Raw genomic sequence first — 22,605 nt, 5'->3', positions numbered from 1 at the left:
GGATGGACCTCAGGCCAACGTGTCATGGTCCAATACTGCGGGTCCACCCACGCCCGTTGCAGAGGATGCTCTTTTTTCTTGCAGCCTTACTGATGAGAATTGAGTGAGATCGTGGCATCAGGTTCGGTTAAAACTCTCTCTTTTGCAACGGGTGGTGAAGCCATGAAGGCCTTTGTCTTTGACCAATGAAAAATGGAGTTTCCTTCTATCTGTGACGTGTGCAGTGTGCTCAGCGTTGCCTCGTTTAGGTCTGAAAAAACGTGGGACTTGACGGATCATCATCGATCGAGGAATCCTCCTATTTCGAGCGCATGACATTTGTTGCCTGCAGCTTTGGTTGGCCCCGGAGCACCGAAAGAACTACCTATCTGCGTGTCCACGAAACAACTTTGGTATCCCGTATCAGCATTTTCGTTGTGACCCACCCAACATGGTAGCTGTGGCCTGTGGGCACAAGAAAGACCCACGCAAGCATATCCAGGCCGCAGATCGTAACCAGCCGGCAGCATCAGCATACGCAGAGCAGTGGTTTAGGCGCCATCCCAGCACTGAAGCACTCAACAAAAAGTCTGCCTTTCTTTGACAACTCACCTGCTGGACCTCATTTTGGGTGGCCTTTTACCAAGCACTTAGGCCACTAATCTAAGGACACGCTCAAGCTCCCAAGGGAAAAACACTTCGAGCTTTGGAACCTGCCTCTAGGGAATCAGTATTTGTATTTGTACTAGGTGAGAGAAGAAAATGAGATTTGGCTCAGTTACCTAAAAAGAAAATTCGACTAACCTATGACCATGTGACATTGCAAATAAAAAGAAATAGACTCATAATAAATTCAACAATCCAAACAAAAAAAACTAGGTAGTGGAGTACACATCCACAACTCCCACCTTGAGCTTTGAGACGGGGAATTCTCCCTTTTAAAACCTTAATAAACTACAAATGTATCGAATCTATATCTATATCTATATCTATTATTAAAAGCAAGTGATAGTTTCTTGGTCCATCAGTCGGAATCCTAATCGGAGTACGGACAATCATACGAATCCTGATCGGAACCCGGATAAATTAATTGGAATCCCAGTCGGAATATGGACAATCAATATCTCGCACAATCACAATGTGTCATGTACATAAAGTGAATGAATAAAGCTGATGGTTTTATGTTGGTCATTATATTACCCGCAACAACGCACATACACTATGCTATAAGATATTCAAAAAAGAAAATGTAAAAAAAAAACAGGCTAAGCTACAAGGATGAGCTTCAATTCAAAATAAAACGGAATAGTTAAGACCCAAAAATAAATTTAGTTCCAAAAGGAGAAAAAATACTGAAACATAGCCGCATAGCAGTACCTGATTCTGCCAAAATACAAGAAACTCTGTCTAAAAAATCATAAAAACAGGAGGAGAGAATATTCCAACATCTCTCCGTTTCCTAAAAGCGACCAGACAGGAAAGAGGAGAAGCGTAACCGAAGTCCAATAGAAGGCTACGGCGCTCTCCATTGTCGCCCGTCTTCCTTTTCCTCTCCTCCTCTAGTCTCTCGTTCCCCGCACGAGTCACGACCTCGCCCAAACGGCCAACCCGCCGAAGAGTTTGCTGGTGGAAGAGGGGAGGAGGAAGAGGACGAGATGGCGAGGGAGGACAGGTTCCCGGTGTGGGAGGCGGCGCTGCTCGCCGCCGTGGCCGCCGTCTTCGCCGCGGCGCTGGCCGGCGTCTACATCTCCATGCCCCACTCTGACTACAGCTTCCTCAAGCTGCCCCGCAACCTTCAAGAGCTCCAAGTCCTCACGTAATCCAATCCTCTCCGTCTCCACTTGTTCTAATTTCGTGCTCCAACCTCCAAGCCAATCTTTTTCCTCTTTTTTTTTAAAAAAACATTTTTTTCTTGTTGTTTTTATAGTTGGCAGGTAAACAGGGTGATAAATCTCGGTTGTCTGGTTCTAACTAAAGCTCTAGTTCACTGTTTTTTTCATTAAATATCATACCTGCCTTTGTTTTTTCATAAAAGTAATTTTGAAGCTGTTCTCTTGTTGTTAGATTTGGGTCAAAATTACTTACTTCTGCTTCTGATATGGTCCTTCTTGTGTTCTGCGGTTGCTTATGTGAATTTCTGCGGACATGGAGATGATATTTCCTTGATGGGAAGAGGATCTCAGTGGTTCTGTTGAACGAATTTCCTTTGTGTTGTGGCAAAAATAATCCTCGTTTGCAGGTGGGCGATGAAGCAACGATCTACAGATATTTGATTTAAAATTAGCCAAGCTCGGAACTTGCAGGAGTATTTCAATTGTACTTTTATGCCCCTGGATTTTTGTCATGTTTGATATAGTCAATTAAATATTTAGCAATGCAGTATGCAGAACATGAACATGTGTAACATGGTTATCCAAATCCAAGGAAGTTAGGTTCATGCACTTTCTGCGTGTGGTCCCTAAATTCATTGAGAAAAGTAATTAATCCCGTAGTTTTCGGAGTCGGTGGAGTATATAATCCCTTCTTTTCGATGTTACCTTTCTGACCAGCTGTAACTGTCGTACGTTTTGGACCTGGGAGCTCAGAGCGTGTTTTGTGAGATGTGCCTTTTGTTCAGTTTTTATACTATTAGATTAGACAGATAAAAGATTCGCTGTAAACTTTTTTTTGGGGGGGGGGGGGAGAAGATTCGCTGTAACCTTGTGTACACACGTGAGTACTGGTTCAGCGTCCTCATTTGTAAGTTAACAAATACTGAATTGCAGATATTTGTAAGCTGAGCAGTAAATTTATAGTACAGCTTTGTTCTGTTTTTGGAAGTTCTGCAGTAAATTTACTGTACAACTTTTATTCAAGAAGATATCATCTGCAACTTAGTATAGCGTTCGTTATTCAGTTTGACTTCAGTTGCCACTATGTTATTGTAGGATGGATGGATGTTCAATTACAATATTTCTAACTGTGGAATGCCTAACTTGCAGCAACCATTTGGAGGGCTACACCAGTGACTACACCATCCAGGTGTTGGTGGGCTACTGCGCTGTGTACATCTTCATGCAGACGTTCATGATCCCAGGGACTATTTTCATGTCCCTGCTTGCCGGAGCCCTCTTCGGGCAGCTCGGTGGTCTGGCCCTGGTGATCTTTGCTGCCACTGCCGGCGCTTCTTCCTGCTACTTCCTGTCCAAGCTGGTCGGCAAACCACTGGTCTTCTCGTTGTGGCCGGACAAGCTCATGTTCTTCCAAAAGCAGGTAACAGTAGGATCTGCATTGTTTGTTGACATTCAGTTATGAGCTTATGATAATGCTCAGACATTCCATGCTGTCTCATGCTCAATTTACTGCCAATGTGCCAATAGCAGTGCTACTTCTTTTACTAGGGGTCTGTTGTCACTCCATGTTATAGGGATATTAAGTCACTGCAGAAGTTACAATGTTAATGCACACAACTGGAGGGAGTAACTGATGTTATTTACTTCTTTTCAGGTTGCAAAAAGGAGAAAGAAGTTGCTGAATTACATGCTGTTCCTGAGAGTCACTCCAACACTTCCGAATACTTTCATCAATTTTGCTTCACCTATAGTGGGTGTGCCCTACCATATCTTCTTCTTAGCGACGGCCATTGGCCTTATCCCAGCTGCCTTTGTGACTGTCAGGGTACAGCATTTCCTCATTTACATGTCGAAAGAATTACTGTACTAGTGCCCTCAAGTGCAATCTTGACATGCGCTAACTGGTTATCCTAACCTTCTTTATTTTCTGAATTTCAGGCAGGAATTGCTTTGAGTGACCTGAGATCGCTGAACGACCTATACGATCCGAAGTCGATTGCGGTGCTGTTCCTGATCGGGCTTGTTTCGGTGACGCCAACATTGCTGGGCAAGGACGAGACGCAAAGCAAAGCACCAGCAGACATTGCAGCTTGCACCAACTGATCGCTTGCACGCCACCCCAGCGTCCTCCTTCCCTGTACATACTGAAGCTCAGCGCCTGGTGGTGGCTCCATGACTTCGGACCAAATGGAACCTGTCGCCTGCCACGAACATGGCGAGGGTCCCAGCCTGTCTCCACTTGTTGGAAAACTTTTGTGCTGATATTGTGAAAGGGATGCACCATATCATGGTCGCCTCATGCTGAATCTTGCAAGCGAAACGGACATCGGAGCAGACTGCTTTCGATTCTTGTGTTTAACTGATTCACTGATTATTGTATCTTTGCACAACGTTAACCAGATTCAATCAATACAGCTGATTCAGTGATTCGTGAACATCTACCGTGTTTATCCGGTGCGTTGCGTGTGGTCTGTGGAGATGTTGCGTTTGTTCTTGTTCGGACGCGCCAGGAGATGCAAATGGGCTGTCATTCTCCATCTTTGCTTTTATTTCAGACATACGTGATCATTCATAGCTATTCGGGGGGAAGCATTAGTTTTGTGTTGACGATAGTGCTTTTGGTTGGTAATGCATATGAATGTGCCAGCTTTTCTCTTTGTTGGGTCCTCTTCAGCCGTGCGATGGAACCACACACATCCCCGGCAACTTGTTGCTGGCGCTGCAAAGGTGCTGACGAGGCGTCCATGTTAGTGTCCTCGCAGTGGAGGTTGGTTTGGTGGCTGAGCGCCGCTTGTCGCCGTGCTCAGGTGAGCACGGCCACAGGGTGTATGTATCAAGGGTTGATGTTACTTTTTTTTAAAAAAAATCAAGGGTTGATGTCAGGGTCTGGTCCACGATTTTGCACGTTGACGTGTCGGCTAGCTCCTGTCGAGTGAACTTTTGAGCTTTCCTCACGAATAGCGCATCAGCAAGCACCTCCACCCGGTTTCCGCCCACGGAGGCCCAACAGAGTGCTTGGGCCCGTCAAGTACTAGTCGACTTGCGCCGACATCCTCCACAAGAAAAAAAAACAGTGGGCTGTTGCTTTAACGGGCCCCAAGTCTTTATTTGGTCGGGCCCATGAACTGTCGCACGTCCGCAACACACGGCCTGCACCGCACCGCGCGCAACAGTGCGGCCCGTTTCTGCAACAGAACGAAAACCCAACGGATAACCGCCGTCAATCCTATATATCTTACGGAAGATTTTTTCTTTTCCACCTTCCAGTATTTGAAATTCGTGCAATCATCTACCGCCATTGAATCAACACACTCAACCCTAACCCTCACCCCTCTCTCTCACCCGTGATCCCTCTCGTGCCCATGTCGCCACCCATGCGGACAAGCGCCGCCGCTGCGGGGGGGCACCACGCCGGCCCTTCCCTGTCCCGCCGCCGCCTCCACCACTGCTGCTCGTCGCGCGCCGCCCCTGTGCCTCTGTGACCGTGGCCCTGCGCGGCCACCGCTCCGGGCGCCCGCCCCTGCCCCCGCGCCGCCGGCCGCCGTGGTCTGCCGGTGCCGCACAGCCGCCGCTCAGCTGCGCCAGCCTACCCGCGCGGGAGCTCCGCCGCCGGCGTCGAAGAGGAAGGGGGTGCTCGCTCAAAAAAAATATTGAAATGTTGAAGTATGTTTGATAAATGTTTAATCTGTTATGTCAAAATATTGAAATAGTTTGTAAAAAATGTTGAATCCATTATGTCAAAATATTGAAATATTTTTTTAAAAATATTAAATCTAATTTGGGTCTGGTGGGCTTTATAGATACATAGGTTATTTATCTTCCACAAGTTATAGCTATATAGAGATCCCCGATAACCGTCACCTCCCCGCCGCGGCGCACGCGGCCTCGCCGTCCGCCGCGGAGGCGGGAAGGAATCGCGGTGCGGAGGTCTCCCCCGGCCACGATCCCCACGCAGGGGCGCCAAGTTTCTGCGCAGAACCACCAATCCACCGTGCTGGTGGCGGCTTTCTCCTGCAGCGCCGTGCGGGGATTCCGCCGGGACGTGGAGCTGCCGTCCGTCCGGCCGCGCGCGCCGCACCTCGCGTCGGTGCCCGAGCCGAGCTGTCTCGCCACCTGCCGCTTCCTTGCGGGGACGGCGATTCCCCTCCCAGGAGGTCACGGCATGTATGGGAGGGTCCTCGCGTATCCTTGTGATCGAGCAGATGAGTATTGGAGCGGTCGCTTGGCCTGGCGAATTCTTTACTCCCCACACGTGCGTACGCGATGGCTGTTCTTGGCTTCACGGCCTTGTCGTCCGTCGTTGCCAGGAGTACCTCTATCCCTGCGCAGTGCTGATTCGCTGTCACATTAGCTATCTCTGCACGACTGCGCATTCAGCTGGAAGAACGTCGTGGCCTGGCCCCGGATTTCCTGGTAAGACCCAAAAGCAAGTAACCCTATTTGTCGAGGCATTTTTAACAGCGTCCCAGATCTCCAATTTCTGTGGGCAGTGCAGTGTTCTTCCCCCCTGGCATTGACTAGAGTCTCGAGGGGTGATCGTCTCTTCAGGGAGAGCGATCATGTCGCAACCAGGGTTAACCCGGTCAAACCGGTCCGGTCCGGTTCCGGTTTGGGCCGGTACCAAACCGGTCCAAATTCAAAATTCAAATTTGAATTAAAAAAAAACGAAAATTTTCAAAAAATTCCTAAAAATACTTTAAGGTGTGACGAATCTAATGGTGTCAAATTTTCTCAAAAATTCATTCGTTTAACATGCTTTTCGGGCATTTAAAGTTAAAACAAAAAAGAAAAGGAAAAAAATGAGACGGCCCATTAAGGCCCACTTGGTAAACAGGTAAAACCGGTCGGTAAACCGGTCTAACCGGCCGGTATACCGGTCCAAACCGGTTACACATGCGATTTTAAATTTGGATTCGAATACAAACCGGTCAAACCGGCCGGTAAACCAGTCGGTATACCAGTACGAACCGATTGAACTGAGTTTTTTTAATTCAAATTTGAATTTAACCGGTCAAACCGGAACCGGTGGGCGCCGGTTTGGGTAAACCGGTCGGGGAAAAAAAACCTTGGTCGCAACACACGTCGTGGGTAATGGGGACGAGGATCAGATTGTTTTCTGAAGATGCCGGGCCCTCCAAGAACGCTGGTCCGAGACATGCCACGCAGAGCTTCTTTCTCCGGTGCAGAGCTGTGAGAGACCCACATGTTCCCACTGAAAATAAAACCCCACCCGCACATGTTCCCACCAGGGTTTCACTTCCCGTCTGGTATCTGCCGGAAACCGGAAAAATTTCCCGTTCCCGGAACTATCCGGGATTGGAAACCGCCAGAATTTCCCGGAAAATTTCGCCCAAATTTAAATTTTTTAAAAAAATTTGTATGAACGGTAACCGCTACATCCCGAGCGGGAATCGTCGTTTCCCTGCCGGTTTCCGTTGATTTTGACCGGGAAATGCCGTCGGGCGATGGGAAAATTAAAAATTTTGGCAACATTTCCCCGTAATTTTGTAAATAGCATTGCACAAAATATATATCAAGCATTTATGTATCATTGACAGGGAGATAAACATATAAATAGAAGTTCATATACATATAAATGTTGTGTTCGCATGAGTAGTCCATAAATCACAACAATAGTCCATCCAAACTTCATATCCATAGTCCATACAAATCATCAAATACACATCATGTTATTTGTATGTATCATGCGGAATAATGTGTACTATGGAGCATGGACTTTGGTTATGTATTTGATGATTTGTATGAACTAGTGTATATGAACTTCTATTTATATACATTATCTCTGTGTCAATGATATACAATTGCTCGATGTATATATGTGTGTGACATGTATATATGTATCTTATATATGTTTGTGCCATGTCATGTATTCAATTTGCACTGAAATGCTGCCAAAATTTTCATTGTTCGTACTAACTATGCAATGCTATGTCCATTATATACATTAAAACATTATATATGTCTTCAAAATATCTTACGACATGTCAATTGTTCAAATGGAGTCATTTCTTTGTAAAATTTGGCTTCACTGCACCTGTTTTTCTTGAATTCCCGGTCGTTGTGATCGGTTTCCCGGTCAGAAAACACCGGTTCCCGGTCGGGAAAACCGGTTTCCCAATTTTTGAATTTGAAGTGCCATCCCGTCCGGTTTCTAGCGGTTTTCACCGGGAACCGGCCGGTTTCCCGTTCCCGGACTCAGGCGGGAAAGCACTTCCCGACGGAAAGGTAAACCCTGGTTCCCACTCTCTTGGCCGTGTTGCTCGTCCCCTGCATGTGCCAAGCGCCATCTAGTTGGGCATGTCGACATTCAGACAGTGAGACAGTTCTTATTTTCGAAAAAAAAATATACTCAGAGTTCTTGAGGCCCAGACCAACTGGAATGAAGTTCTTATTTTCGGAAAAAATATATTCAGAGTTCTTGAGGCACAAACCAACTGAAATTCAGAAGCCAGCAATGCGGCTTAGGACGAGTAAAACAGCGTGTGAATTTCATTGCATGATTAGAGATGGCAGCGGATCGGGTTCGGTGCGGGTATCCGCGGGTTTCGGTTTTTCGGGTTTCGGGTTTGGTGTTGGTTTTTCGCCCATGGTTTTCAGGTTCGGGTTTGGGTTTGGTTTCGGATTCGGTTTTGGGTTTTGGTTTCCACCCATGGATATCCAATGGATATCCGAAATAAATTATTTAGAATTAAAACTCATGTTTTATAATATGTTAATGATAATTTGTTTACTTAGACTATTAAATTTATTGAAAGTTGAGTCATGAAAATATTTATTATTTGTTGCCTCTTGTTTATACATGTGAATATGTGTATATTTATCTGCGGGTTTCGGGTATCCGCGGGTTTGGTTTTAGTGATGGATTTCCATCCGAATCGGTTTCAGGTTTCGGGTTCGGGTGCACGGAGACTCCACCCGATCCGAACCCGACCCGTTGCCATTCTTATGCATGATACTACAGGTCAACATCTGAGGTCCTTGATTGGCAATTATGCATATGCAGTGGATGCCGGATTGCCGGTTGTACTGACCTTCCATTCAGGAGGTCGAAGAGATACGCGGGCACAATAACTACATCTCGAGTACATTGGCGTCCACTATGCGCAGATGTTCACACTGGACTCAGTCATCAAGAACAGCAATCTTGGTTCTGCTTCAGTCTTCAGATACTTTACACTCACAAATACTGTGAAGTGTGTTGGAGAACAAATGAATCGAAACCTCACATTTTTACATTAACATTACCCCAGCAGACCAAGAAATACATGAACTAGAGTATGACGAATGCTCCTCAAACATACACAATACAAGGAATTAGACAGAAAAAGGGAAGCAAATACAGCACCCTTCTGTTCTCTTCTGAGACTTCTTATACTATTATCTTTACTTCCAACTCTGCAGGACCAAAGTGAATGTGAAGCTAGAGAAATAGTCATCCATAGTGTACATCGATATTTTTTCTTCGAAATAGCTCAATTTGTTCTAATGCTGGCTTTTCTTCTTCAACAAACCACCAAATTTTTTCATCAAAGGCCTTTTGGGTTGCTGCTGCTTGATTGCCAGCTTGGTGTTGCTGTTCATCCTGGTGTCTGTGGACAACCTGTGGCAGTCAGAGGCAGCATCTCCCCTGTTAGACTCCAGATCAAGTTCTGATTCGTCATCTTTCTCCTTCTCGGTAGACAAGTTATAGTCGGTGACCTTGCTGTTCTCCCACATCTTAGCAACTACCATCACAGGATCGTCGTCCTTGGTATTTGCCATTTCGTTCTCATCTTTCAAACCTGTGCCATTTAGCATTCTACCTTTTGCATTGCCAAGCATGGAAGATATCTCCTTGAGTTTCTCGGAGGCGGTCGATTCTTTAACCTGTAGCTCATCATTCTCCTGTTTTATGTTCTGCAGCTCATTTTCTTTGTCCAATAGCTTCTCTTTCCAGCCTAGTGCTTCAGCTTTTGCTTCATCCTTGGCTCTGTTAGCTTCCTCCACCTGAGCTTCCAGCTCCTTCAGCCTCTCCTCCAATTCAGCATTTCTGTTCTCCCAGTCTCTCGCTGTTTCTGTTACCTTATCCATCTCAACTCTCATTGCACTAATTTCTTCTTCAGACTTTTTAATGGAGCTTACAAAGCTGGCCTCCTTGGATTGCCAATCCTCAGATGTGTTCTTCGCTTCTGCTTCCATTCGCTCCACCGTCTTCTTCAAGCAGACTCTCTCGTAGTTTGCTTCATCGAGCATAACCTCATAGTTCTCCTGGGTGTTCTTGAGATTCATGTTGAGCTCCTCTATCTGTGCTTTGGCACGCTCAATCTCTTCTTGTTTGTTGAGGTACCTTTCCCGTGCCTCTCTCGCTTCACCGGACATTTCATGCAATGCTGAAGCTAGATCTTCCATAGCCTTCTTAACTTTCTCATATTCATCTTTGCTAGCTTCTAGTTCCTGAGCCAGCTTCTCCTTCTCTTCATATATTGAATCAATTTGTGAGCTTGCATTGTTCTCGTTGTTGATAGCATCCATCTTCTCCTCTTCAAGTGCTTGGAGCTTCGACTGGAGATCATTGATCTCTTCCCTCAATTCAGTTGCTTCTTTCTCTGCAACATCAAGACGCTCATTTGACACAATAATATCTTCATTCTGCCTAGCTACCTCATCTTCTAAGGCTTGCAGCTTGTTCTGAAGGTCAGAAAGTTCAGATTCTTTCTCAGCGAGCAAGGTGCTTGCTGCATCTAATTCTTTCATTACTGAATTCAAGGAATCAACCTTCGACATGTAAGACTGGTTGGCTGCCTCCAATTTAATTTCCAGTATTTCAGCCTTTTGTTTCCATTCATCAGCCAGCTCCTCTGCCTCAGTTGTGGCCTTTGTAGCATTGGCGACATCAACTCTAAGCTCTTCGATAACATCTCCTAATTCAGCTACCTTCTCTTCAGCCTCCTTTGCTTTCTGGAGCTCAATCTTCAGTGTGGAGACCTCTGCCTCGAGCCTCATGATTCGCTCAGCACCTTCTTTCTCTTTGCTCTCCAGCTCAGTGTCAAGCAAATCTTTCAGGCGAGCAACCTCTGCACTGAGGAGCTCCACCTTGTGAGCATTCACTTCACTAAGCCGGGCCGCATCATCCACCTGGTTGAGCGCCAAGTTCTTGGCGTCGATTGCGTCAGCCAGCTCATACCTCGCCTTCTCGAGCTGCTCCACAGTCGACCGCAGGGCAGCCGCATCAGACTCCTGCTGGCTCCGCATGCTCTCCAGCTTCCTCTGCAGCTCCTCCTCCTTCTTCTGCATCGACTCGATGCTCGTCTGCTCCAGCTCGACTGCCCGAAACATCTCGGTCTCGGAGGCCTCCTCCGCCTTCTTCCGCGCGGCAAGCGCGACCATCAGGTTGGCATTGGCCTCATCGGCCAGCCGTTTGGCATCCTCTAGTTCCTCAAGGACCTTGCCTTTCTCCTTCTCCTTCTCCACCAGCTGCTCCTTGGCCTTCACGAGCTCCTCCTGGACCGCGGCGAGCTGCGCCTGCAGCTCCTGGGACAGCTTCACGGCGCTGCTTTGCTTCTGCAGCCATTCGAACGAAAATCACTCACAAGTCACAATCCAATACCTCAGAAGCATACCAAGATCACAGGACACTGGAGAATCAAAGAACGCGTACCTCGGCCGGGGGCGTGCTAAGCCGGTCGAAGACCTTGGGCGTGCGTCGGTCGCCCGACAGCGGCTTGTCCGCCGACCTGGGGGACCTGTCGGCTGTGCGCGGCGCTTGCGGCGGGGTGCCATTGGCCGGCTTGGCGGAGGCCGGCTTGCTCGCCCTGCTCCCCTTGGGCGTCGGCGGCGTGACCTTGCCGCTCTTGCCTTCGGCCGCCGCAGATCTGCGCCCAAAGAATCGAAATTTCTGCTGAGATTAAGAACCGAACCGCGCGACCTTCCAGGATCTGCAGCCAAAACAAAGAATTCTCGCGTGGAACCAGAGAGATCGATGCTTACTTCGGCCTGGCTCCCAGCATTGCTACGCTTGCCTCGGCCGCTCTCTGTGACTCCAAACGGGGATGGTGGGCGGCGTCGGCGTAAGATTGGGAGGGAAGAAGAAGCAGTCGGTGCGTCGGTGTTGGTCGCTGTGAGCAACAGCAGAGCACAGGGCGGCCGTGGTGGTAGCTAGGGGGAAGGGGAATAGAATCTGATCGCCAGCATTGGCGTCATGAACAGCTAAGCCGGGTGTATATGGGGTGATTTCGTGTAGGGTTCTCACATTATTTGGCTGGAGAGAGAGAGATTGAGGGGTGAAGTGTAAAGCCAGGAGAAAAGGCAGGGCTTGGAGCCAGTTGAAGCACTAGATTAATACCAGCACCAGTGCTTTACCAGAGAGAGAATAACATCACACTGTGCGGCATGGTTAACGAGCACGCTTTGCTTGAGCTTGCAGCTGTTGCCCCCTCTAACCACCGCTGGCCGAGCGAGCAGACAGAGGGCGACCGTGGAAAAAGACACCACCTGCTTGCTTCTTTTCCACTCTTTCTTTCTCCATCCCCCTTGCTCGCTTTTACAGAGTTGTACGCCGGTGTCTCTTGTGAATTGGGAATAGCGGCAAGTGAAAAGGGCCAGGTGATTTCGCAAGAAAACCCCCAGCCTTTTGCCATCCACTCCCCCGGCTGCCTGGTAACCATTTTTAGCTCCCGCTGCTGCATCAAGGTTCCAGACTTCAGAGAACTGAACTTTTTTCCTCCCCTTAACTGACGCGAATTTCAGAGCAACCACTGTCGATTCGGTAAAAGATTCAGTAATTTTCACTTGTGAATTTTGTGTCGGGAAGGAAGCCAGGCTTCAGCACTCAGCAGCAAGACCGCGGAAGCTTCCACGGCAGAGCAGAGCAGGTACTGTGTTCGATTGGGATACTGTATTTAAGGCATGTTTAGTTCTCACCCATAAACCCGTAAACACAAAAAAAACGTCACATCGAATGTTTCGACACATACATGTAATACTAAATGAAGTCTATTTACAAAACTTTTTGCATGGATGGACTGTAAACCGCGAGACGAATCTAATGAACCTATTTAATCTATGATTTGCAACAGTGATACTATAATAACCATCTGCTAATTATGACTTAATTAACATCGTTAGATTCGTCTCGTGATTTACAACCCATCTGTGTAAAAAGTTTTGTAAATAGACTTCATTTAGTACTTCAAATTAGCAAGATTCTTTCGAATTTTTTTTTTGCGTTTCAACTGTTTAGGGCCTAAGCATCGAACATGGCCGCATAAAACACTGTCGTTTTCATCTGGGCAACGTGCTCCTCCGGCCATAACATGCGCCGGTGCCGTCCACCTCTGTCCCCCCGGGAACCAGCTCTGCACGCCGGACGAGCCCGGCATTCGTGGCTAATCCTGATTAACTAGCACACTATTTGCATTACTATAATCCATCGATTCATCCTGGAAACTGCATTAACTAGTTGCCACTTGCCCAAGAGGACACAAAAGCCAGCCAGCCAGGAGGAGGAGGCAGCAGGAGCTGGAGAAGAACGTGACCGGGAGGTAGGCCGTATGGTATCGCGGTGAAAGCCCGAGGAGGGTACGGTACCGGGGGCAGGGATGCTGTCCAGGCGACCAGAAACCCAAGTGGCCAAGAGAAGAGTAGACATGCGAGTCAAATGTCAATGTTGTCCTGGCGCGAGGTGAGTGTGTCGTCCTGGAGCCACGTTAACAACTCTTTGGAGTTGCTATTGGCGCCGACAGGGGGATAGTAGAGTGTGGCCAGCGTGCACGCACTGGAGCAGAGGCAGAGCAGCCCCGGAGGAGAAAAATAATGCCCCTACGAAAGAGCCGATACTGCTGCTCCATTATGGGTTTTTTATAGGACGGTACTCAATTATCTAATAAGTAGAAGGAAAAGGCTCGCTTATCTTTTCAATGCCTGATTGGTACTGGTACAGTACTGACAGATACCCGTGTTTTTAGTTTTTACTGCGTATACAGTATGTGGTTAAGAAATAACAACTCACTTTCTTGCCTCCGGTTTTCTGAAAGAAGGTTTTCCTGTACTATTTTATTGGTTTGATTTGACTGGACATGATTCAGCGCATCTCAGCTCCTTTTGCCTTCTCAGGAAAAATGAAAATGTTTGACATGCTGTGAAACACTCAAACTGCTCTCCTGGTTGGCATTGCTATGCCTGTATTCTGGTATCAGCAAAACCCTGTTCAGGTGAAATTCCCCGTCGGTAGCAAAGAAAGCATGAGACCGAAACATGCCCCGCCATTATTATACGCAAAGGAAGCTTTTCTGGCGGCGACACTACTTAAGGTATGCCCAGTAAACTGTGAATTACTCCTGCGATATTTTTTTACAAAAGGTTTTTTTTCTACAAATAGAACAATTAACTTCATCCAATTAACCATCCAAGAAAACTTTGACTCATTTACTACCTAAACTGGTTGAATCTATCATATAATGAATTTTGCCTCTTTGTTTCTCCTCATAGATGATAGAGCTTGCATTTTGGGGCTCAACTTTTGTAGGGCAATCATTGACGTCATGACAAATAATTATGGAAACCGTCAAATAAAATATGTAAATTCTTAAGGTACTTTACTAGGTTATTATTTGATTTAGCAATAACCCACTAAATAATTGACTTAAGACTCAATTTACATTAGTGACACAAAACAGGTAAATTTCATGAGAGGGTGGATTCAGCTAGCTGGATATAGTAATAACTAGATACGGAAGCAAAACGAGCCAAATTTGACAGATAAAGTCAAGTGAAAACAAAAGGTAAATTATTCAAAGCAACAAAGTAGATTCCTTTAAAATATCCCCCGACGCACAATAGAAGCCCACCTGCCATTTCACTATCGTAGACGGTCGCTGAGCTGAACCGACTTCTTTCCTCGTGGCATTTTTATCGGTGTGCCGCGGCTGGCCAGAAGATGAGACGTCAGTGTACGCGCAAATTCCTCTCACCGACGCGGAAAAAATACGTCCCGAAAAGACGGCGGCACTCCACTACAAAAGAGTCACCTTACTGCACATAAAAAAAACAGTTTTCTACAAAACGTGCCTATCAATTCGCTAAGCACAAATCAGACCCTACAAAACTCTTAAAATCAACCAAAAATCAAAACGAAAGCATGCGGAGAAACCCAAGTGCGGGAACAAACACACGCGCGTCAGTACAAATCGCAGCTCCAAAATTCAGGACGCATCTGCTCAAAAGAAAAAGGGAGTTAGAGTCACTGATTACGGCGGCGGGTCCTACTGGGACATACTACTACAATATTCCTCTCCGGATCAACATGATCCACGCCAACGCCGTGAGCGACCGATCATCCATCGGCCTCGATCTCTCGTGTCCTCGTAAAGAAAAAAAAAACAGAACTCCCGTATCCGCGACCCAAACAGTCCCCGCCACCGGCGAGGGGATCCTTTTGGTGGTTTCTCCCGGCGCATGAACTGGATCTCAGTTGGCAGGAGGAAGCCACGCACGGGCAGAGGCCAGCGGCCCATGGGGAATTATTTGGGGGCTGCCGCTACAGGCCGGACACGATCGGTGCCGGTGGCCATGCCACTGACCCATCGATCAAACGGCGCGAGGCACTCCTTCCCAGTGGGCAGGCAGTCCCCACGCCGGTGGGCGGTGATCATTGCGCTGTGCTCGCTCGTATGGAGTACAGGACGGAGCCCAATCAGAGCACTGCCGCCTGCCTGCCTGTGATCGTGCCGGGGTATGGGTCGGAGTCGCGAGGGTCTCGCATGATCACGGAGCCTCACCGGCCGGCGACCGTCCGCTCGATGTGATGCGTTGCCCGGCGCGCGGTGAGGAGTCCGGTGTCCGGCGGCATCCCGCGCCTCGCTAAGCGGTCTCCGTCGGTGGTGTTGTGCGGTTGTGCACGGAGCTACTGGCTCTTAGCTGGGCACAAGTGAGACGGGGCCGGAAGGAGCACCGTGTCGTGACGCGGGAGGAGAGAGGGAAGGGTGAACGGCTCCAAGATGTCCGTGGAGGACGGCTGGCTTACATGTGTTGGGTGATGAGGGCAGAGAAGATGTCATCAGCAAGAAAAAAAAGAACAGAATGGGACGAAGGGGAAAAAAAGTTGGGGTGAGAGAGGCTCGAACTCTCGACCTCAGGATAACTCAATTTAGCTATGAGACCTACGCGCTAGCCAACTGCGCCACCACCCCTTTGGTGAGCCAGCTCTCTAACAAACTTATAAAACCACTTTGCGACCTCAAAACCCACAATGAAGTTCAGATATATGCACCTCTTGGGCTTCTTGATAAGATCCTTCATCACCGGTTGTAGCAGGTTTTCGGTAGCATGAGAACTAGGTCAAACTAGGCCCGATAATTGAGCGACTAGCCGCGCGCCCGCCCATGGCACTACTGATGGTGCTCGTCAGGGGAATGAGCTCGCGCGATGCATCTTCCCGTACTCCTCCCGTCTGTGAACTCCCAGCTTCGCCGTGTTTAGGGTGACAGGGGCGGTCTCATCGTGCCGTCATCATCTGGATGCCTCACCTCCCATTCACTCTTACGAACACTTGCTCAGTTACTACCACCACCACCACCCTTAAGCTACGGTGCCTTTGAGCATAGGGCCATCGGGAGTTCAAAGACATGGCAGTTTCAGAGATACCTTGCAAGTGTCGACAGCGTCAGCGTGACATGGTAGTCCGGAACTTCCGAACCAAAAGCACAAATAAAAAATCCTGGAACTCAATTGTGAACTGTCATTCTGTCAATGTGCTATACACTGTACCTGATATCCCGTATCCATATCCTTGCCGACAGTAATGTATTTAGAGGAACAGGTGTATCGTGTCACGCAAGCAAATGGTTAGTGATACTCAGGAGAATGAAGTTTTCCTCTTCCTGAATACTTACTCTCGTGTGCATCAGTTCAGAACATAAAATGGAAGACTGACCCGTCCCAGTTACTCAGGAAAATGCATCATCACCTTCTCTGTCTATGCATGGATCAATGTTTGCGTTCTCTTCATGACTTCATGGATATAACTAGAACAGGCCGGCCGTATGACTTCTCATCTTCCAACTCCTTGTGTACGCACAACCCCTTCAGCTGTTTGCATATATGCATCCGCAGACAGAATGCTTGTAATTTGTTGCCCTGTGTCAACTGGTAGAGGGCAGAGTAGGTTGACTGAAGCCGAGGCCGGAAACCCTGTCCAAGGAACCGCCTCATATGCAAAGGAGCCTGAGTGCCTGACCACCGGCCAGGAAGGGGAAAGTGCTGCTACAAATACTGGTGGTATCACAAACCACAGTGATGTTCTTGCGTGCTCCCCAAAAGGGACATAGTGGAGGTACCTATCAGAAACCACAGTGATGTGCTTGTGCGCACTCTAGTAATAGCCACATTGATTCGCCTGCTGTTGCCCAGAAACCCTACGGTTCCCAGTGGATTCGACCGAACCTATTATTGATACAAAGATACATATAGATCAGTGGAAGTGCGCTGCAGTTTCAAGGTGTTTGAAACGGAAAACCGAAATGATTCGTCATAAGCATCAGCACAGCCACTGCGAATCACATTCTTACTCGTATGGTTTAGGATAGGAATCAGAAAAAGAGCAGACATTCTAATATGCTTACCATTGATATGATCACTGCCTCTGCCTCTCTCCCCTGAAAGTAATATGTGATTGAAATCTCAACAGCAGAAAGCTCTGATATTCTTCTAGCTTCTTCCTTAACAATTGCACTTGAGCGACGTAGGGTGACTGAACAGCAATTGCAGTTGGAGACACTCCGGCAATCATGTTTTAAGGGGCTCGTCATTTCAATGATCAAAACATAAAAAAGCAGGGACAAGTGGGATCCGCTGATCGATACTGAATGGTAACTGATAATTCTTATTGTCGGTACCCTGTACCAGGGATACCCACTCTTCCTGCAGCTAGGCAGGACCTGCGTAGTTATCCGTAACTGCACGGGAGGGACGGAGTAGCCAGGTCCCACAGGCCAGGCTTTTCCCTCACCAGGCCAACGGCCCTGGACCGTACCCCGCCTAAGGATGGGTCCGGTGACGCCACGTGACTCTAAGGAAGGGAAGCTCCGAGCTGACCGCCGAGGCCTCGGACCCCCAGAGGGGTCCGGGACCTCCTACGCCCGTCCGGACTCCCCTCACCATGTAGGGGTCCGAAGCCGCCACGTGTCCCAGAGGCGCGGGATCGTGTGCGAGTCTTCCGCAGGAAGACTCGCCCACCCACCGCATTTAATGCGATGGACAAGGCGTGCTCTGCCGCCGCGGTACACGAGACAGTCTTTGTCAGGCCCCGCTGCGCGCCGCATATTACCAAGGAGCACAGTGGAGCCGCCTGCGCCGCACCCGCGCAGAGCCCGCCTGCAGCATTAAATGGATACGACAGCACGGCGCTTTTCCATCATGCCGCCTACGCCGCAAGCTACACCGCCCGCTTAAGCAACGTGGCGGGCGATGCCACTAGCTACGTCAGGCTCCGTCTCGACAAGACAGCACCAGGACATGATGGACGAAGGGCTCCGGGAGCAGGCGAGAGAATCCAAGAGAGATCTCCTTTGCCTGCGACGCCATAATATATGAACAGTACGTTATGCTGCATCGTTGGACCCACCTGTCGGGGACCCAACGGCTGTGTACGCGCCCCCTTGAGATATAAAAGGGAGGCGCTCGCTGCGCACAGGACAATCCAGACAGACTCAAGCTCTTGCAACCTTCTCACTCTCGTGGGAAGGCAATACAACACACAGTAGACGTAGGGTATTACGCTCCGGCGGCCCGAACCACTCTAAATCCTGCTGTGTTCATCGTGTTCTTGAGTGAGATCGATCTAAGACCAGCTAACCCCCGAGTACACACCCTCAGGGCTAGGGCGGGTACCATCCGCCACCCGGCTGTGGTTTGCAGCACCACGACATTTGGCGCGCCAGGTAGGGGCACTTTAGCTGGTCGCAGTTCATCTCTTCTTCGTCCCCATGGTTCGCGTGGACAACGTGGAGATGACGGAGGGTGTGGCGTACTCCACGCCACATGCCTCTCGTGTTCCTGCTCCAGGGGCAACTGTGCCTGCGGAGCAGCCACCGTCGGCGGCAGCGCGCGCTGCTCGCCGGCAAGAGTCAGGGCGCCCATCAAGGGCCCCCTCACAAGCTGCGAGCGGCGGAGCGCTGGCAGCGGCTAGGGAGTTGCTTCGCAACCCCCCGGCTGAGGCAGCCTCGCCAGACGCCCTGAAGCAGTGACGGGACGACGTTGACCGTCTCCTCCACCTGGTTCAGGCCTCCCCCAGTTCTGCAAGGACTGGGCAACGATCTCCGCCCGGCAACGCGGTGGTACCTTACCACCAGCGTCAGGGCGGTGCGTCAGCGTCCGTGCGCTCCCCTACTGTGAGGGGTGCACGAACAGAAGACCTGCGGGCGGAGCTCAACCGCCGGCGCGCGGGAGAGGATGCCCGCGTCTCCGTTGAGAGGGCGCGAGAGCGCCATCTTAACATTGAGGGCTGTAACCTCAACGCCGACTTGAACGTAGTGGCACCCAAGCCCCCGGTGAACGCCCGGATACAGCCAGGCGCACCAGTTGCTGGGGTGGGCTGCGCTGCGCTGGCGGACCACCTCCGAGCAGTGGCATGGCCATCCAAGTTCCGCCCCCACCTGCCGGAAAAGTACGACGGTACCACTAACCCGTCGGAGTTCCTGCAGGTGTACGATACTGCCATCACAGCGGCTGGTGGTAACGCAGCCGTCATGGCAAGCTACTTTCATGTAGCCTTGTCTGAGCCAGCCCGGACCTGGCTCATGAACCTCACACCTGGGACGATCCAGTCCTGGGAAGAGCTCTGTGTAAGGTTCACAGCGAACTTCGCCAGTGCGTACCAGCAGCATGGTGTGGAGGCACACCTCCACGCCGTGAGGCAAAAACCCGGAGAAACGCTCCGGGCCTTCATCTCGCGCTTCACCAAGGTACGGGGTACCATTCCTCGTATCTCAGATGCATCTATTATCACTGCTTTCCGCCAGGGGGTACGTGACGAGAAGATGCTCGAGAAGCTGGCGACGCACGAGGTGGAAAGCGTCACTACGCTTTTCTCCCTGGCAGACAAGTGTGCCAGGGCCGCTGAGGGTCGTGCATGGCACTCAGCCCCCCAAAGCGGAGACGCCAAGGCTGGCGGCTCCAGTGCTACCGCTCAGGGCGGTGGCAAGAAGAAGAAGAACAAGAACCGGAATCGCGGAGAACTGCAATCTGGTGGACCAGTCGTTGCAGCGGCTGCACCAGCGGCGGCGCCGGCTGCGGCAGCAGCGGCTGGGGGCCAAAATGCACATGGCAAACGCCCTCGCCCGCAAGGTGGGAGCGGAGGTTCATGCCCAGTGCATCCCACCGCACGCCACAGCGCCGCTGACTGCCGCGAGATCCAGAAGCTCGCGAAGCGGGTCAGTGGGCGGCGGGAGCAGTCCTCCAAAGACGGCTCACCTCCTCCTCGCCAGCGGGCCGGCAAGGAGAAGGCCTCCGACAGCGGGGCCGCCGCCGGGGAGAAGGAGCTGGGGTACCAATCCCCCGCTCGAGAGCTGAAGGGCGTCTACCACGGCGACGACTCCGATTCCGACAACGGTGACCGCCGCAAGAAGCTGTACGTAATGTACGGCGGAAGCTGGGAGCTTGTCTCCCGACGGGACGTGAAGACCCTTCGCCGGGAGGTCCTCTCGGTGAAGCCGGGGGTCCCGAAGGCGGCACCGCACCAGAGGTGGATGAACACCACCATCTCTTTCGGGCCATCCGACTGCCCAGAGAATATGGCCGGAGCTGGTGTACTACCTCTAGTCACCGCTCCCGTCATATCTAACGTAAGGCTCTATCACGTGCTGATTGACGGTGGGGCAGGCCTCAATGTCATCAGCTATGCAGCGTTCAAGCAGCTGCAGATTCCGGAGTCCAAGCTGACTCCCTCTCGCCCATTCTCTGGAGTGGGCCCACACCCGGTGTTCCCTCTGGGGAGCATCACATTGCTGGTCACGTTCGGGATCGAGGAGAACTTCCGCACAGAGAGCGTTCTGTTCGATGTGGCGGAAGTAAACCTGCCGTTCAACGCCATCATTGGCCGGCCGGCGCTCTACCGCTTCATGGCCATTGCTCATTATGGGTATTTGGTCTTGAAGATGCCTTCCCCTGCCGGAGTCCTCACCGTGCAGGGCAACCGCACCGCTGCCATCGCTGCAGTTGAGAGACTGCATGCTCTGGCGGCAGAGGCTGCACGTTCCGAGGAGGATCCGTCCACCTCGCAACCTAAGGCGCTTGCAAAGGTTCCCAAGGTCCAACCGTCCGATCCGGACCATGTTCCCGTGAAGACGGTGCAGATTGGAGTGGACTCCACCAGGACCACCCGCATCGCGGGGAACCTGGAGGAGAAATAGGAAGACGCGCTCATCGCTTTCCTCCGGGCAAATGTCGACGTGTTTGCCTGGGAACCGTTACAGATGCCCGGGATCCCCAGGGAAGTGATCGAGCACAATCTGAGGATCTACCCCGACGCCACGCCGGTGCGCCAGAAGCCTCGGAAGCAGTCCGTGGAGCGACAAAACTTCATCCGCGAAGAAGTCCACAAGCTCCTACATGCCGGCTTCATCGAGGAGGTCCACCACCCCGAGTGGTTGGCCAATCCGGTCGTCGTCCCAAAGGCCAACGGGAAGCTTCGGATGTGCATCGACTACACCAGCCTCAACAAGGCATGTCCTAGAGACCCCTACCCTCTTCCGCGTATCGATCAGATCGTGGACTCCACCTCCGGGTGTGACCTTTTGTCTTTCCTAGATGCATACTCTGGTTTCCACCAGATTCAGATGTCTAGAGAGGATAGGAAGCATACTGCCTTTGTAACAATAGATGGGCTTTATTGCTACATTGTCATGCCGTATGGTCTAAGGAATGCCTTACCCACGTTTGTACGAGCCATGAACAAAACCTTCTATAATATAATTAGAGATGTTGTTGAGGTTTATGTCGATGACATTGTGGTCAAGACTAAGGTAGGGTCAACGCTAGTGGAGGACCTGTCCCTCGTCTTCGACCGGCTCCGCGCCACACGCACGAAGCTGAATCCCGAGAAGTGCATCTTCGGCGTCTCAGCAGGGAAGCTGCTGGGTTTCCTGGTCTCACATCGAGGCATCGAGGCAAACCCAGCCAAGATCAAGGCGATCGAAGCGATGAGGCCTCCTGGCCGCATCAAGGATGTCCAGAAGCTCACTGGATCTCTCGCAGCTCTTAGTCGCTTCATATCGAGGCTAGCTGAGAGGGCCCTCCCCTTCTTCAAACTATTGAGGAGGTCCGGTCCATTTTCTTGGACCGAAGAGGCTGAACAGGCCTTCCAGGAGTTGAAGCAGCACCTCACCTCGCTGCCAGTATTGGTGGCTCCAGAGCCCGGTGAGCCGTTGTTTCTGTATCTTGCTGCGTCTGCGGAGGTAGTCAGCATGGTGCTGGTCGCCGAAAGGACGGAGCAAGCTCGCCAGGGGGACACCAGGGTCTTCCCGGCCAAAGATGGTGAGCCGGACCCCGGACACGGGGGCCCGTCAGCCTCACCTCTGCCTGAAGCCCCGGACCCCGTACAAAGGGGTCCGGACGAGCCTTGTGCCAGTTGGAACCCAGAGTCACTGGGGGCCCAAGGATCTGATGTGGTGAATAAGGGCGACCCGGACCTGGTAACCAGGGTCCGGACCGTCCAAAAACCAGTTTACTACGTCAGTGAAGTCCTCCACGAGGCGAAGGCCAGGTATCTTGAGACGCATAAGCTTATCTATGCGATACTTAT

General features: G+C 50.4%; 2 protein-coding genes and 1 non-coding gene across 3 annotated transcripts; 1 reads left to right on the top strand and 2 right to left on the bottom strand.

Moving 5' to 3' along the window:
• Positions 1 to 1,473: 1,473 nt before the first annotated feature.
• On the top strand, positions 1,474 to 4,248 carry LOC120713898 (uncharacterized membrane protein At4g09580-like). Its single transcript, XM_039999866.1, has 4 exons — positions 1,474 to 1,795; positions 2,961 to 3,231; positions 3,466 to 3,636; positions 3,750 to 4,248. Exons 1-4 carry the CDS (start codon positions 1,635 to 1,637, stop codon positions 3,912 to 3,914), a joined length of 768 nt encoding a protein of 255 aa, XP_039855800.1. The 5' UTR covers positions 1,474 to 1,634; the 3' UTR covers positions 3,915 to 4,248.
• Positions 4,249 to 8,961: 4,713 nt separating this feature from the next.
• Positions 8,962 to 12,210, bottom strand: LOC120713888 (WEB family protein At3g02930, chloroplastic-like). The gene is made up of 3 exons (XM_039999855.1): positions 11,799 to 12,210; positions 11,470 to 11,683; positions 8,962 to 11,372 (listed from the first exon to the last, which is right to left on the bottom strand). The coding sequence occupies exons 1-3, from the start codon at positions 11,816 to 11,818 to the stop codon at positions 9,315 to 9,317; spliced, it is 2,292 nt and encodes a 763-aa protein (XP_039855789.1). The 5' UTR covers positions 11,819 to 12,210; the 3' UTR covers positions 8,962 to 9,314.
• Positions 12,211 to 15,910: 3,700 nt separating this feature from the next.
• Positions 15,911 to 15,997, bottom strand: TRNAM-CAU. Its single transcript is given in 2 exon segments — positions 15,911 to 15,946; positions 15,960 to 15,997. It is a non-coding gene; the product is annotated as a tRNA-Met (tRNA).
• Positions 15,998 to 22,605: the final 6,608 nt, after the last annotated feature.

The sequence above is a fragment of the Panicum virgatum genome, chromosome 1K (assembly GCF_016808335.1).
Source record: "Panicum virgatum strain AP13 chromosome 1K, P.virgatum_v5, whole genome shotgun sequence".
NCBI lineage: Eukaryota > Viridiplantae > Streptophyta > Magnoliopsida > Poales > Poaceae > Panicum > Panicum virgatum.
The sequence above is the reverse complement of the archived record's forward strand: the minus strand, read 5'-3'. Positions and strand labels throughout refer to the sequence as shown.